Source organism: Stigmatopora nigra, chromosome 5, assembly GCF_051989575.1.
Source record: "Stigmatopora nigra isolate UIUO_SnigA chromosome 5, RoL_Snig_1.1, whole genome shotgun sequence".
Classification (NCBI taxonomy): Eukaryota; Metazoa; Chordata; class Actinopteri; order Syngnathiformes; family Syngnathidae; genus Stigmatopora; species Stigmatopora nigra.
In genome coordinates, this window is record NC_135512.1 from 13658494 (window position 1) to 13674313 (window position 15820).

General features: G+C 39.3%; 1 protein-coding gene across 1 annotated transcript; it reads right to left on the bottom strand.

Moving 5' to 3' along the window:
* Positions 1–2160: 2160 nt before the first annotated feature.
* Positions 2161–15147, bottom strand: cp (ceruloplasmin). Its single transcript, XM_077717667.1, has 24 exons — positions 14924–15147; positions 13139–13383; positions 12839–13051; positions 11753–11926; positions 11599–11690; positions 10742–10904; positions 10478–10616; positions 10222–10361; positions 8978–9118; positions 8853–8897; positions 8530–8744; positions 7044–7191; positions 6598–6810; positions 5455–5659; positions 5178–5317; positions 4945–5073; positions 4238–4344; positions 4121–4176; positions 3869–3940; positions 2928–3019; positions 2694–2833; positions 2549–2605; positions 2334–2439; positions 2161–2249 (listed from the first exon to the last, which is right to left on the bottom strand). Exons 1-24 carry the CDS (start codon positions 15076–15078, stop codon positions 2224–2226), a joined length of 3213 nt encoding a protein of 1070 aa, XP_077573793.1. The 5' UTR covers positions 15079–15147; the 3' UTR covers positions 2161–2223.
* Positions 15148–15820: the final 673 nt, after the last annotated feature.

Below are 15820 nucleotides of genomic sequence, written 5' to 3' on the forward strand. Positions count from 1 at the left end.
TGATTTTGTGAGGTCCAGTGATGGGCACAAGGAATCCCGTTCTTCTTGTTCTCTAGCTATTTTATCCAGCTTTTCCTAGAGGTCATAACCCACAGCTCATGAACATAGATCAAGCAATAAATAGAGAGTTTCAGCTTTTGGTTCAGCTCCATCTTTACCACAAAAGACACATTTGCATATAAAAAGCTTTCTTAACCTGAAAATGTCTTACCTAAAGACATTCAAACATAGATATATGACTGTGCAGTAATACCTCGATTATCACGGTTAATGGGTAGGTCGGGAAGAGCATGCAAACTCCACAGAGGTGGTCCGACCTGGACTTGAACCCAGCACTCCCACTGTGAGGTTGACACACTAACCACTCGGCTGACGGGTTGCATTTTCAGGACTAGTTTTAAATATATATTTCTGGTACCCATGCATAATCAAATGACTCCATCGTACCTCTAATACTAGTGCTCTTTTTTAACAATTCATTTTTTTACAATCTGGATAAAGTATTCATTCACTTTCTGAACTGCTTTATCCTGATTAGTTTTGCGGGGGGTGCTGGAGCCTATCACAGGTGACTTCGGGTCACAGAAGTGGGACACCCTGAATCGATGGCCAGACAATCGCAGGCCACAAGGAGACAAAAAACCACACTCATACCTAGTGGCAATTTTGAGTTTCCAATCAGCCTCCCTTACATGTTTTTCGAATATGGGAGGAAATCGGTGTACCCGGAGGAAACCCACCCAGGCCCGGGCAGAACATGCAAATGCCACACAAGTGGACGTGACCAGAACCCCAGAACTGTGAGGTCGTGGTATCATATCTGTCAACTTGTTTTACCCATATTTTATAAGTTTTTGATCATTTCAAATTGTGTATGCCCCTTAACAACTTTTGTTTGGGGAAAAAATGTTTTTTTGTAAAACCGATCTAATTTTACCCATTTCAGCTCTAATCTGGAATGTCTCGGTCATTAGTAGCAGAAGAAAACGTCATCGAACGTGTATTCCCCTTTCACCGTGACCGGACGTTTGGTCGCCGGTCTTTTGGTCGCCGGTCTTTTGGTCCCTTTTGGTTGCCGGTCAGATATAATTTTGAGGGCTGGCTTCAACAGTAAACTCTCTGTCACCATTTGACCGGCGACCAAAAGACCGGCGACCAAAAGACCGGCGACCAAAAGACCGGCGACCAAAAGACCGGCGACCAAAAGAACGGCGGCCAAAAGACCGGCGACCAAAAGACCGGCGACCAAAAGACCGCCGACTAAAAGACCGGTGACCAAACATCCGAGCACCCCCTTTCACCCATCCACTTTTTGTGCAATGCACCCAAGACAGTTTGATAGTAATAATAAGGGGAAATGCAATTATTAATAAGGGGAGACATTGGTCGGGGTTGACGGGTATGAAGTATATACAACATATCAAAGATTAAATGAATAATTAAGAGTTGAATTATTTGAGTGGTGGTATTTTGTCTATCCTCCTCTCTCTGCTTAAAATAGATGATCAACACTTTATACATTATGTGAGAAAAAGATTCTGTCCAATCCATTAGTCAGTTTTAAAGCAGATGAAAGAAACCTGTCACATTTATTTGAGACTGACATTTCAGGGTTGTTTCATATGTTAGGGCTTGGGTATTGAAACCCACACAACGCCTATCAACATTCAATCTCAGATGAGTTGTACTTGATGCAGGTTGCAAATCTGGCAAATTGTCTTGCTGTTAGACTGCCCCCTGGTGCTTAAATACAATCAATACAGTCAAGAAAAAGCAAATACAAATATTACAAATAAAATATAAAGTGGGAATATTATAGAGCAGGGGTAGGGAACCTATGGCTCAGAAGCCCTATGTGGCTCTTTCCATGGATGCACTAGCTTGTGAGGGAAAATATGGAAATCACTTGAGAGGGACACTTCTGCATGCATGATATCATTCATAATGATTTATTAGCAACAGCATAACAATGTTGTCAAAAAAACAACTTTTTGTATATCAAGTGGTGAAATTACAAAAAAATCACACATTTTCATATATTTTTACTTTTCAATTCCAAGAATGGCTCCCAAGAAATAATATTAGAAAATATGAATTGTTTATAGCTCTCTCTGTCAAAAGGGTTCCCGACCCCTATTACTACAAGGAAAGCTTTATACTTTTTTATTGTGTATATCTTAATAAAAATGTGAAAACCTCCTTTTCTCTTGTTTCTTGAACATTTTAACCAGTGAGGCCTCTCTTCTTTGCTAGAGGCATGAAAAAAAAAACTGTTAAATATTAGAATATAGTAGTCATATAAAAAAAAAAAAAAAACATCATTGCGTACTCACCGTTTTCTCTCACAGTATACATAGCTATTGTGCCTGCCTTAATATGATCAGTAACATGACAGTGAAGCATCCATGTTCCGGGATACTGAGGACGCATTTTTACAGTCTACATGGGTTTAAAAAAAGAAAGATTATATTTCATCGAAAAGAAGAAATAGTCACTGCACAGTATAAATGCATTAGGAGAATGATACTCCTATTAATTACAGCTTTACCTGGAAGGTGGCTGGAAAGAGTTGAAACACATCAGTTGTGTGTGGGCCTCCGCCCAGCTGGTAAAATATAAATGTTGGAGTTATTGGTGTTTAATTTACTAATGCTAGGATATGTAAATAGAGTTTGTTGTCTTTAAATTAATACCTTATATTCCACACTGTGACCATGCCAGTGTACTCCATGTATGTCCACCTCATTACCCATACCCATCAAGTACCAGTAAACCTTGTCCCCCACCTCCATGTTCAAGCCATTCAAGTTGGCATAGACAAAACCATTAATGGCTGTGTGTTAAAGCAAGAAAAATGAATGACATTTAGAACACACTCATAACAGCTTGTACATCGTCTGTAAATGTGTTATGACTGCTTTTCTCACCATGCATCTTGTTGCTCTCTATAAACTCCTCATCATCTTTTAGATTTGGTCGTGGGCTCCTTATGTGAGTCCTGATGTTTTCATCTAAATACCTTTGAAAAAATATTGTCTGTTAACCCAGTAATATTATAAGATATTTTCTATGGCCTATTTTCAAAACAATTTCATACATAAGGCATAGTCATAGCAGCGAGTAGTGGTTAGGGTTGCAAAAAGCATTCACTAGAACTAGATGAAGATGTTATCAAGGGAATATCATGCTTTGATTACCGTATTTTCACGACTATAAGGTGCACCGCATTATAAGGCGCACCCTCAATGAATGACATTTTTTCCATATATAAGGCGCACTGTCTATTTTGGAGAAAATTTAAGATTTTTAAGTGCGCCTTATAGTCGTGAAAATACGGTAATTGCTATTGACTTCCAGGTATGAAGCACTCACGACACAGTCACCTCTAGAGCCAGCCATTGTTGAGGTTTTGGATTTTTTTTTGTATAAAATCTTGCAGTAGGGGAGGAGCTATATGATGGAAGATGTTGTAAACTGAGATAGCATCTGCATATTTAATAGTATTGTTTCAGTTCAAGCGTTTGTGTTTTTTTTTAAATATCCGACAGTGGTGTTTTTTCGTTTTTGGTTTTCTGTTTTTTTCCCATATATAAGGCGCACTGGATTATAAGGCGCACTGTCTATTTTGGAGAAAATTTAAGACTTTTAAGTGCGCCTTATAGTCGTGAAAATACGGTAAGCAATATATGGTGCATCGGATTCTAAAGAACACTGTGGTGCGGAATATACGTTGATTGATGTGTGGCATTTAGTAAGAAAACATGAAAATATGTTATGGTTAATTTTAATAAGTAAGTTTCATAATAGTTGGGAATAGTGTTGTAATATTTTTTTAGACTTTTACATTTTTTCAGGGGGCTTTACTCACCAGCTTTCATTCTCATCAATTACCATCATCAGCAAAGCAAACTCTTCTATTTCTTTCTTCAGTCCTAAACTCCTGGAAATGACATTTCAAAGTATACACTAGCATCCAGTGTTGTTTTATGATGTAAACAAAATACATTGAAAAATCCTTACTGTACTATATTTAAACCATGACACCACACAACCATATTATCTAAAATAAATAATCAAGTATTAAATCCATGACAGGCAATAAATTTTAAGAAATCCTTACCTAGCCCAACTACGTCGACAGATGACTAAAGGACCAATCAGACCACTGTACAGGTCCTGGAATACAGGGAGGTAAAACGTAAGTATGCGACTGTGTGGGTTCGTATCATTAACACACCTTTACAATGTTTACTGTGGAGTAGTATGCTGACACAGTGCACTCCTCTTGCTCAGCTGTCGGTCCTGTATTTTTTGTGACGTACCACTCATAGGTGTGAGTCTCACCTGTGAAGCAATATTATTATGGGAAACCATTTTAAGATAATTAACATTAGACATTTATTCACAATTATCAAACTAAGTTTTGGAATGTTTTCATCTAATCTCATTTTCTGAACCGCTTTTTCTTTACTAGGGTCAGAGGGGTGCTGGAGCCTAGCACAGCTGACTTCGGGCCAGAGGCGGGGGACACCCTGAATTGATGGCTAGCCAATTGCAGGGCACAAGGAAACATACAACCATTCACGTTCACACTCATACATATGGGTAATTTAGAGTGTCCAATCAGCCTACCATGCGTGTCTTTGGAACATGATAGTACCCAGAGAAAACCCACACAGGCCCAGCGAGAATAAGCAAACTCCACACAGGTAAAGGATTTGAACCCTTGTCTACCACTGTGAGGCCGACGCGCTAACCACTGATCCGCCGGTACAACTGCTGTAATTATTACTACGTTTAAAAAAATAATGCTGAAATTGTCTATGCATACCAAATGCAATCAGCTATTCCATTGCAATTTAGGATTTTACATAGTATACAAAACTATGAAAATATAAGTGTATGATTATTTCGTTGTTGGGCAGTCATGGTGGCTTTGTTCACCTGGATTGGTTTGGTAAACATTTGAGCTTTCTGTCTTGACTCCATGGGCATGGATTGAATACGATCTTGAGGCCATGTTCTTGAAAACTACTTTCACCTTGTCACCAACATTAGCATGGATCATTGGACCTATGAGAGAAATAGAAGCATTAGTAAGCAAGCAGTGACTTCTTGTGCAAATCTTAAGTCTCAGAGTATAACGCAAGCTTCGAAACATTTGTTTGACCCCTTACCCATAATGCCGAGGTGTTCCATGTCAGCACCTCTTTCCACTTGCTTGGTAAACTTTTCATTGGTGAACTGACGGTAAACAACCTTCTTATAGCGTGAGCCAATGAAACCGCCCTCCTTGTCAAGGAAGACTGATGCAGGACTGCCGAAACAGATGTAGTCAATAAATAAATAATTATATAAATAAAGTATTTTATAGAATAAAAAAAGAAAAGAAGACATTTAAAACTGAATTTTAAAAAATAGCTAAATATGTGCTCGTATACAATTAGTTGTTACCTTTGCTGACCGCGATACATTTCAGTTTCCCAAGTTCGATTTGGAGAGTAGTCCCAGTCCATCTCCATGGCAGCTATGTAGTAAGTCTTGAAGTGGAACATAGTCTCACCCTGACGTTGCATAAAGCTGCATTTCTGCACTGTGTAATTGGCTCGCATTCCTCCACGATAATTGTTGACCATTGGTGATGCTACTTCAAACTGACCTGGACAATACACAAGTATGATTAAATGATACATCTGAAATGTTTTCTTTCTATTTTTATGAGTGTATGAGTATCCACCCCAATTATTTTTAAAAAGTCTTTAAGTTCTCATTTCATCTCATTTTCTGAAGCACTTTATCCTCATTAGGGTCCCGGGGGGTGCTGAAGCCTATCCCATCTGACTCTGGGCCAGAGGCGGGGGATTCAGTCCTCTATTGGACTGAATCGGTGTTCAACCGATCGCAGGGCTCAAGGACCCGGACAACCATGCACAGTCACATCTATACTTATGGGCAATTTAGAGTTTCCAATCAGCCTTCCCTGCATGTTTTTGGAATGTGGGAGGGTGCCGGAGTACCTGGAAGAATCCCACGCAGGCCCCGGGAGAACATGCAAACTCCACATGGGTGGACGTGAGCTAGATTTGAACCCAGGACCCCAGAGCTGTGAGGCAAAAGCAATAACCACTCGTTGCACTGGACCGCCCCAGTCTTTAGGTTATGTAAGAGAATTATTTGGGTTATGAAATATGTTTATAGTATATAGAGTGTTATATTACTTAGTATATAGAGTGGTGGGCGAGTGGTTAGTGCATCACCTTCACAGTTCTGGGGTTGAGGGTTCGATCCCAGGTGTGTTTTGTTTGCATGTTCTCCCTAAGGTTATGTGGAGTTTTTCTGAGTACTACGGTTCCCTTTCATATCCCCAAAAAATCATGATTAACTGGTTGAACACTCTGAATAGTTAGCTGCGATAGGCTCCAGCAACCCCCAGTGAGCCTTGTGGGGAAACACGGTTCAGAAAATGAATAAATGAATTAATGTAAAGTATTTGGCCAATGATCCAGCCAATGACCAAAGAAATCAAACATGTCTCTTTTTACATATAATAATCTTATATATCAGAAATGAAAATATAAAAAAATATATATCTTATACCCATGCTGTCTGGCTCCATCGTCACAGTGTGTGAGACATGTGGAAAAACGGAAATGGTATCCAGTCTGTTCTGGCGAAAGATGAAGCGGTTTCCATTGAAATAAAGACTGTTGATATCTGTCTCTGAACCAAGTCCTGAAAGGTGCCATGTGACTTTGTCCCCTTTACACATCGTCAAGCCTTGGAGGTTTCCATACACAAATCCATTGATGGCTGAAAGAGAATCCAGCAAAAGTTTCCAACTGATAAATATTAATAATAATAATGACAATGACATGGTACATTTGCAGCAGGAGATTAAAAGACAGTCTAATTTATCAACACAACAAAGCCTGTCCTGAACAAGTAACCATGTGAACAGTTTTTGTCTCTTCCCCAAGTACTTTTGCCTCTTTTCCATGCTGCTAGAGTCAAATATATTAAAATTCAATTGATTGATTGCCTACAATGCATCTTGTTGCTCTCAATAAATCCCTCATCCTCCTTAGCAGTGGCAGAAGCCGGGGCGAAGGCACGAATGGAGTCATCTAGATACCAGCTCAGGTTTTCATCAAAAACTGTGGCCAACAGGTGGAACTCTTTATTATAGTTCTTCTGTAAGATGAAGAAAAAAAGAAAGAAACCTCAAAACAACATCTTGAAGTACCCTTATAACATATGTATAAATTATATTCAATTACCATATTGTCTGCACTATAAGGCGCAACTAAGACTTAAGAATTCTCAAAAGCTATATGAATCAATATCAATTAATGATTGTAGAAATTCCCTTTAACACAGTTCGATCTAGTGTATGTATAACACAACTCCTAACCACTACTACTCCATCTAGTGAATATATAACACAATCTATAACAAACCCACTACTATTACTAACACTACTACTTCAGCTTCACCTAGTGCAGAGGCGTCAAACCGATTCCGCAAACTGCCGCAGTGGGTCCTGGTTTTTCTTCCATCCAGACCGATCCAGTGCTGACAGTTTAACCAATGAGAGATCTTCTAAAATAAGTAGCACATGACTTCCAAAAGCTATCCTCGTGTTCAGTTTGAATGAAAACCTGCATCCACTGCGGCCCTTTGAGGACTGGTTTGACACCCCTGTAGATGTAGTATAACACAAACCCTACTTTTACCACCACAGCTCTCTCTAGTCTAGTGGATATATTACACAATCTCTCACTACTACTACTGCGTCCTAAAATCCAGTGATCTTATTGTGCAGAAATACGGTAAATTATAAACAATAAGGACAATATTACAAAGTGAGTCTTCCCTCACCACACACTGATGAATGAGAAGTCTTTCTTTCATCTCTTACCTGGCTTTTCCAATCCAGCATCTTTTAACTAACATTACATTGATCCTGTTTACTAGCGGTGGACAATTAATTCCAAAAAGGGCCGCATTGGGTGCAGGTTTTCATTCCAACCCAAAAAGAGGACACCTTTACATCAATCGGGTGTCCTACAAGTGCAATCAGTGGATTGCAGTCAGGTTCTTCTTGGTTTCTGTAGAAATCTCATTGGTTAAAGTGTCTGTGCTGGATCTATAAATGACTTAATTCAAGATTTTATTTTAATTTAATTCACATTTATTTTGTTACTGTCTTCAACATTTTTTTGATTTTGTTAATAAGATTTCTGTAAATGTATTTATGTATTTGTTCATATGCCATATATTTAGATGTTAGCACCGGCTCTCACGGTGGTTGGATGTTTTTATAAACGAACGGTTTATAATTAAACATACTGAAAACCATCAGTCAAGACTTGACCATCTTTCAGCTGGTACGCTATAAGATCGGTTGCACCAAAAACCTGCACCCACAGCGACCCTCGAGGACCGGTTTGGCCACCCCTTGCTGTAAACCCATTCAAAACCCTTTATTACCCAATGTACACTTTATGTATTAACTTTTTTCTGCATTACCTGCATCCCTTTCTTTAAAGAATTTTCTCGACAGACAAGCATTGGTCCAACCAATCCAGAGTTGGTGTCTTTTACAGGGTCTACCCCTGAGTAATACAGGTAGGTCAGACAATCAGCTTCCCCCCGCACTGGACCAGCACCCACAGGCACAGTCCATTCATATGTGTGGGTCTTCCCTGGTGGGACTAGAGCAGCTGGTGAAGGTGTTATTGTCCCTGTTGATATACATACACAACTATTATGTTTACAATTAATTACTTTTAGTTCCAAGATGCTAAACATGGAATGGGCTTTGTCATTTTCAATAATAATGCACCACTTACTTGTTTCATGTTTTAATTCCCTTATTTTTTTTGCCGTGTAAGTCTCTAAAAATAGAGGAAACAGTGTGAGCAAACAGGAAACGAAAGTTGTTAATGTTCTTTTTTTGTTCAAAAGTTGATTTTACCATCTAGTTCATTGTGATAGAGCGTCCCATCTTCTTCAATATTGTACTGGACACCATGTGGTTGTACGGAAAAAGGCCGGGTTGCCTTGTTTTTAAAGACAACCTTGATAGTGTCTTTCTCTTCCGCACGCAGAACGGGACCTAAAAAAACAATTAGAATTGCATTGTTTAAGCTTTGGAAAGTTCCTGTAAAATGTAATTTTGGTGTTAACAAATCAACATACATTTAAAGTGGCATGAAAGATTTATTTATTTGTGTAGTTTGTATTTAAAATTCAAACTGATCCTAATACTAGTGGGTATGAAGCAAAATGAAAAAAAAGTTACTTGAATAAAAAGACCGTGAGCAATTTTAAACTGCCGTTTGCAGAACAATTTCACTTACAAATGCTATGATAATCAAAGAAAAACAAAACACGGATAATACACTTTTACAAGGGCACACTCCCATTTGAACTCATGCACAAACCAGTTTAAAATGAAAATGAAGAAAATCTGAAAAAAATCTGTGCCTCTTTAATTGAATAAACTGCACAATTATGACAGTGGCACACTGTTATAAAGATACAGCAGGTATTCATTACAGGAGTAGGTACATATGTCTTGCTATTCATTTGTGAAGACTAATGCCAAATTATAAACCTTCGAAACTATTTTTTTATTTTATTAAAGAGCTCTTTGTGGTTTTATTTTATGTTGTTATTCGACATTCAGGATGGCTGAATATTTGATTAGTTTATTGTTAGGTTTCCTTTCTTTCATCTCATCTCATTTTCTGAACTGTGTAATTGGGGGTGCTGGAGCCTATCCCAGCTGTCTCCAGGCCAGAGGCGGGGGACACCCAGTATCAGTGGCCAGCCAATTGCAAGGCACAAGGCGAGAGACAACCATACACACTCACACCCATACCTAGGGGCAATTTAGAGTGTCCGATCAGCCAGCCTACCATTTTTTTTTTGGGAATGTGGGAGGAAACCGGAGTACCCGGAGGAAACCGGAGTACTCGTAAGAAACCAGAGTACCCTGAGGAAACCCACGCAGGCCCAGGGACAACATGCAAACTCCCCACAGGTGGACATGACCCTGGATTTGAACCCAGTACCCCAAAACTGTGAGGCCTATGCTCTAACCACTCGCGACCTGGGCCGCCAGGTTTCCTTTCAATAGAAATTAATCATTTAGTTCAAAAAAATAAAAGCATTGTTTGTCATGTTTCAGCTAGTAACAAAAAAAGCCTAATTTACCAAGAATTCCGAGGTGTTGCTCCTCCGGACTGCGTAGCATCCTGGTCAGGAAGGAGCTATCTGTGTATTCCACATAGAGAACCTTCTTGTAGCGACTTCCAATACGATTTTGAGCTCGTGTCACAAACATGTCTGCTTCACTACACAAAAACAAGCAAGCATGATCTTTCCTACACACTCACTGTGCATGTGTGTGTGTGTGTGTGTGTGTGTGTGTGTGTGTGTGTGTGTGTGTGTGTGTGTGTGTGTGTTGAACCTGTCTGCAGGACGAATAGGAGCATAATCCCAGACTTCTTCTTCCGCAGCCATGAAGAACTCTCTGAGCTGCCCACGTGGACGGGGTTTGTGGACATTGGGAAAACACTTTCTGATCTCAAATATAGCCTGCATACCACCTTGATGGAAAAAAAATGCCATCAATGCAAAAGTGAATTTGAGTGATGGTGTCATTGTTGTTAAAATACTACAGTGTGTATGAGAGAAATGATCCGGCAAAAGATCAGGGAGAAAGAGAGCCCACCCATCAGATGATCGTTAACCGTGCACGTCAGCAGCCAGTGACCAGGGTTGTCTGCCGTCATGTCAGCTGTGGTGCTCGAGCCAGGGAAAAGGCTGATTGTGTCTGTGTGGTGGTTTTCACTAGTCAGGACCTGTCCATGGAAATGAACTGAATGCATATCCACCTGTCAGATAGAAAAAAAACAAAGAGTGGCATCTGTTGAATCTTTCTAAATCAGGGGTGTCAGAACTACGTATTTCATGAAGAGTTGCAGCGGGATGCGGGTTTTCATTCCAACTGAGTGTTTTGCAAGTGCAATCTGCGGATTACAGGAACTCAAATTTTAAATTGTCTAATCATTTGCAAGCATGCCCAGTGGCACGAGTGGTAAGTGTGTCAGCCTCACAGGTCTGAGGTCCTGAGTTTGAATCCACCTGTGTGGAGTTTGCATGTTCTCCCCGGGCCTGTGTGGGTTTCCTCCGGGTACTCCGGTTTCCTCCCCCCATTCCAAAAACATGCATGGTAGGCTGATTGGACACTCTAGATTGCCCCTTGGTATGGGTGTGTGTACATGGTTGTCCGTCTCCTTGTTCCCTGTGATCAGCTGTGTACCGTCTTAGGTTGTCCCCCGCATTTGGCCTGGAGATGGCTGGGATTGGCTCCAGCAACCCCGTGAACCATAATGAGGATAAAGTGGTTCAGAAAATGAGAGGAGGTGATCGATTGCAGCAAAACTTTGTAGAATATGAACCACCAACCCAATAGCACAGTAAGGCAGAATACCAGACACATTTTGAGCTCTAACATAATTTAGTTGTAACATTTTGGAATAATTGGTTAAATCAGCTCTATGCTAAAACAAATAGTGGGTAACCTACCTCATTGCCTAAACCAATCATATGCCAATGGACTTTGCTCCCTTGGCACATACTGAGTCCTGGGAGGTTACCATATAGGAATCCATTTATTCCTGCAAAACATTAAGTATATTTTGAGACTTAATGCTATAGAGAATCTGTATTGAAATCTCACCATGCATCTTGTTACTCTCAATGAAATCTTCATCCTCTTTCAGGCCATTGGCAGGGTTTGTGATATGCGTCCTAATGTTTTCATCGAGGTACCAGCTAAAGTTTTCATCAGACACCAAGAACATCAGTGCATATACGTAATCTCCTGAACTGTCTGCATGCACATCCAGAATTCCTAAACAAAGGAATGTAGATCGACTTTAGTTTTAAAGCATAATTGCACTTTAATTCCACGAGCAATTGTTTTTTTTTCCGAAAAATATACTGTTGTAAAAGCGAGGACAAAAGCACCTATAAATGATGCTTACATGATATGCAGTTGCTCAAATTATGTACATCACTAATTTCTTAAAACTCTGATTATAAGGACAACAACAATACTCGAATAGACAGGGTTAAAGAGTATAGCTATAAAAAAAAGATAAACATTATTTTTATTGCTTCCCGACTCCTTTTTTTAAAGCAAAATCTGGGTATAAGACAAGCTGACTACTTGTCTGTAAACAATATTAAGTAATCAAACAATGGGGTCATTGTGAGAACACAAGTTATTATGGGATACCCACATTTCATTGGCTAAATTAGAAAAGGCATTCAAAAATGACCAAGAAAAATAAAAAGGTATTCATTTAAATTTGTCTTCATTATTATTCATCAGAATAAATAGCTTGTGTTTTTCTAGTAAAACATGATTCATGATGGAGCTCATGTCTTCTTCTTTAAAAATTGTCTATGTTGTTAGAATCATTTTTTTCTTTAGTATTTGGTACAATGATGTATTCCCAAAACCCAAGAAATAACAGATTTCATGCTTCTAACTAAAAGAGAAATGGCCAAAATTTGCCATCACAAATGTCTGGTAAATTTGGTGCATGTGTCATACTAAAAACTAAAATTATATAATATTATGCTGAGTCTTGTTTGTATCATAGCTTAAAATCTTAGTTTTTCTTAAAACTTTTAAAGGTAATTTCTTGTTTAGGGTTACAAGCTGACTGGAATGTGTGAACTGTTCCTCTTGGACTGAAATATGCTTTTTTATAGTCATGAAACTATGAGAAGAACATGGAAAATAATTGTCTTGTACCTTTTTTACAGATAATAAGAGGTCCTATAAGTCCTGAGTTTATATCTTTTGGAGTTAAAACATGGGAATGGTAGAATCTGGTCAGGCAGTTGCTCTCTGTTGGTTTTGGACTATGAGAATGTGGTAGGCTCCACTCGTAAGTGACCGTTGCACCAGGACTCACTGAGTCGTCGCTCTTCATCTGAGATGTAGTACCATCTGGGTACAATGCCCCTGAAAAAAAAGAAAACAAAAGACTAAAAGATCTGACAGTAGTATATACCTTCGACTTGATTTAACAACAAATTATTCTTTGCTTACCCTCACTACTTTTGGTATAGTTTAGCCCATGAGGATGAATACTGTAGGGTCTGGATGCTACGTTCCTTAGATGGACAATCAAAGTATCTCCTTCCTCAGCCATCAGTCGGGGTCCCAGGTATCCCAACCAAGCTGGCTTCATAACCTCTGTTGTGAATGTTGCATCACTGAACTGCTTATAAACAGCCTTCTTATAGATAGGCCCAATTCGCTGGGGGCCCTTCTTAAGAAATACAGAGGCTTCCCTGCAAGGACACCCAAAAGCATGGAAACAGTGAAGTACATGCATTTCCCTTCAGGGAATTTAGCTGCAAAATGTTGGTAACATTCATTCATTTTCAACACTGCTTATCTTTATTAGGGTTACCGGTTGCTGGTGCCTATCTCAGCAGACTTTGGGCAAAATTTTGAATTCATTGGATGATCATTGGAATCAGACAGACTTGGAACAGACAGGAAAACTTCCGGTGGTCTACTAATCCAAAACAATATTATTATTTGGCCTCGATACCTCAATGTAACAGACACTAGATTGATCAAAACCTATTCCTCATGCCCTGACCGTCACCTTTGTCCCCCATTCCTCATTAATAGACTTTTCTCAGAGCCATCACGGCTCTGAACTTGCATTAGCACGGCACAGAATCCCTTCTGTGCAATAACATAAGGGTGTGCAATAACAATGTGCAATATCTCAGATTCTGCAATATTTTAGAATTACCTTGCCATTACGTGACGTTTAAATCACTTATTTATGTTTTTACTGGGAAATATGCAGTTTGTGGAGTAGCACCACTAATTTCATTGTATGTGCTGTTGTATAATGACAATAAAGGCTTTTGACTTTACTTTGACTTAAGTCAGACAGTTTTCTTGGCAACAGTTTTGTCAAACAGCCAATTTATGAACATAGACTGCAAGACTAGGATTTTAAAAGTATGAAAAGCCCCTGAGTCCATCCTTTTGCCCTAAAGTTCATAGACTCCGCGAGTGGTGCGGCTTGGTGCTGAACATCTCCAAAACTGTGGAACTCATCCTGGACTTCAGACGGAATAAGCGCGTTTCACTCTGCTGACCTCACTTGGACTACTTATTTATTGATTTATTTGTCAGTCTCCTGTTATTTGTGCACTATGTGGTGAGAGCTTTAAATCTCATTATACTTGTATAATGACAATAAAAGCATTCAATTCAATTCAATTAATGCAAAGACATTTCTCCTCCTGCCCCAAACAGTGTGTGTACCATATCTATATTGGCATGGCTCTAATATAGATCTGGGCAATTAATTCCACAAAGGGCTATAGTGGGTGCACGTTTTCATTCCAACCCATACGAGGAAACCTTTCCACCAATTTGGTATCTTAGCAGTGCAATCAGTGGAGTGCAAACAGGTTGTTCTTGTTTTAGCAGAAATCCAATTAGTTTAACTGTCTGTGCTGGATCATTTGGGACAATAAACCTGGACCCACAGTGGCTCTCGAGGACCGGATTCACCAGGTCTGCTCTAAAACCATTGCAAGGGAGTGACGCAAGATTTAAAATCCCCTTGATTTTTTGACCAATCAAAAAATACAATGTTGTCAAAGGCAGATGGGCTTCATAGTTCTGGGGTCGAGGGTTTGATTTCACATTGTGTGGAATTTGCATGGTCAGCCCAGGTATTTTTGGGATTTTCCGGGTACTCCGGTTACCTCCCATATTTAAAAAAGATGGGATAATATATAAAAAACCACTTCAGTTTTACCACACACAACTACATCATGGTAAAAAGTGAAGACTCACTCATCTTCTTGGAGAGTGCGATTCTGTATGAGGTTGATCCCACTTGGTGCATAGTTCCAGTTAACTTCCTCTATCCTAAGAAAGTATTCTCTCCTTAGTCCATGAATGCAAAGTGAAGCACAACTCAGCAGTATTAAGACTAAACCCGAATGCATTTCCACACAGTAGTTCTAACCCCTGACAGACTATCAATTAGTCTGATTCACTGACTTTAGGTCCACACGGTCTTTATGTCTGCCTGTCCTGACTGCTAGCAATTAATCAATAACCCTGTGAGGGTTCACTGACCAAAAACCTGCATGACCCCAGCTCTATTCCCGCTTGAATTGCATAAAAATGGAATAATTTGAAGTGCCTCGTGCATTTTGCCACGTTATACAGTGTGCCTCTTTACTTTTGTTTATTTTTCTATGCATAAAAAATACCTAATATGATCTATGAAGTATTTTTGCACCTCGTATTACAGTGTCTCACGGAAGCATTCATCTTAAAAATAAAAAAAAATGCCCTGCCCGCTTTTCAAATTAATTTACTTTTAAGATTGTTTTTTTTAATTATTTATTTGTCTTTATTAGAGGTGGCTCGGTTGAGCGGTTAGCACATCAGCCTCACAGCTTTGGGGTCCTGGGTTCAAATCCAGGTCCAGTCCTGATTACCAAGTACATGTGTCTCGATAACTGCTGCTTACTGATTTTATAGATTCATTGTTGTTCCGCTTAATTAGCTACAATGTCTTATATTTTAATGTAAGTAGGATATCATAGCTGCTTCTTTATTAATTAATCAGAATACTGACGGCAGGCTCAATCAAACACCCCCAAAGTTCATTACCGGGCCTAATTATTAATGTTATCAGCAGATCCCCAGAGTTTATAATACGGAATTCAAAACAAATAG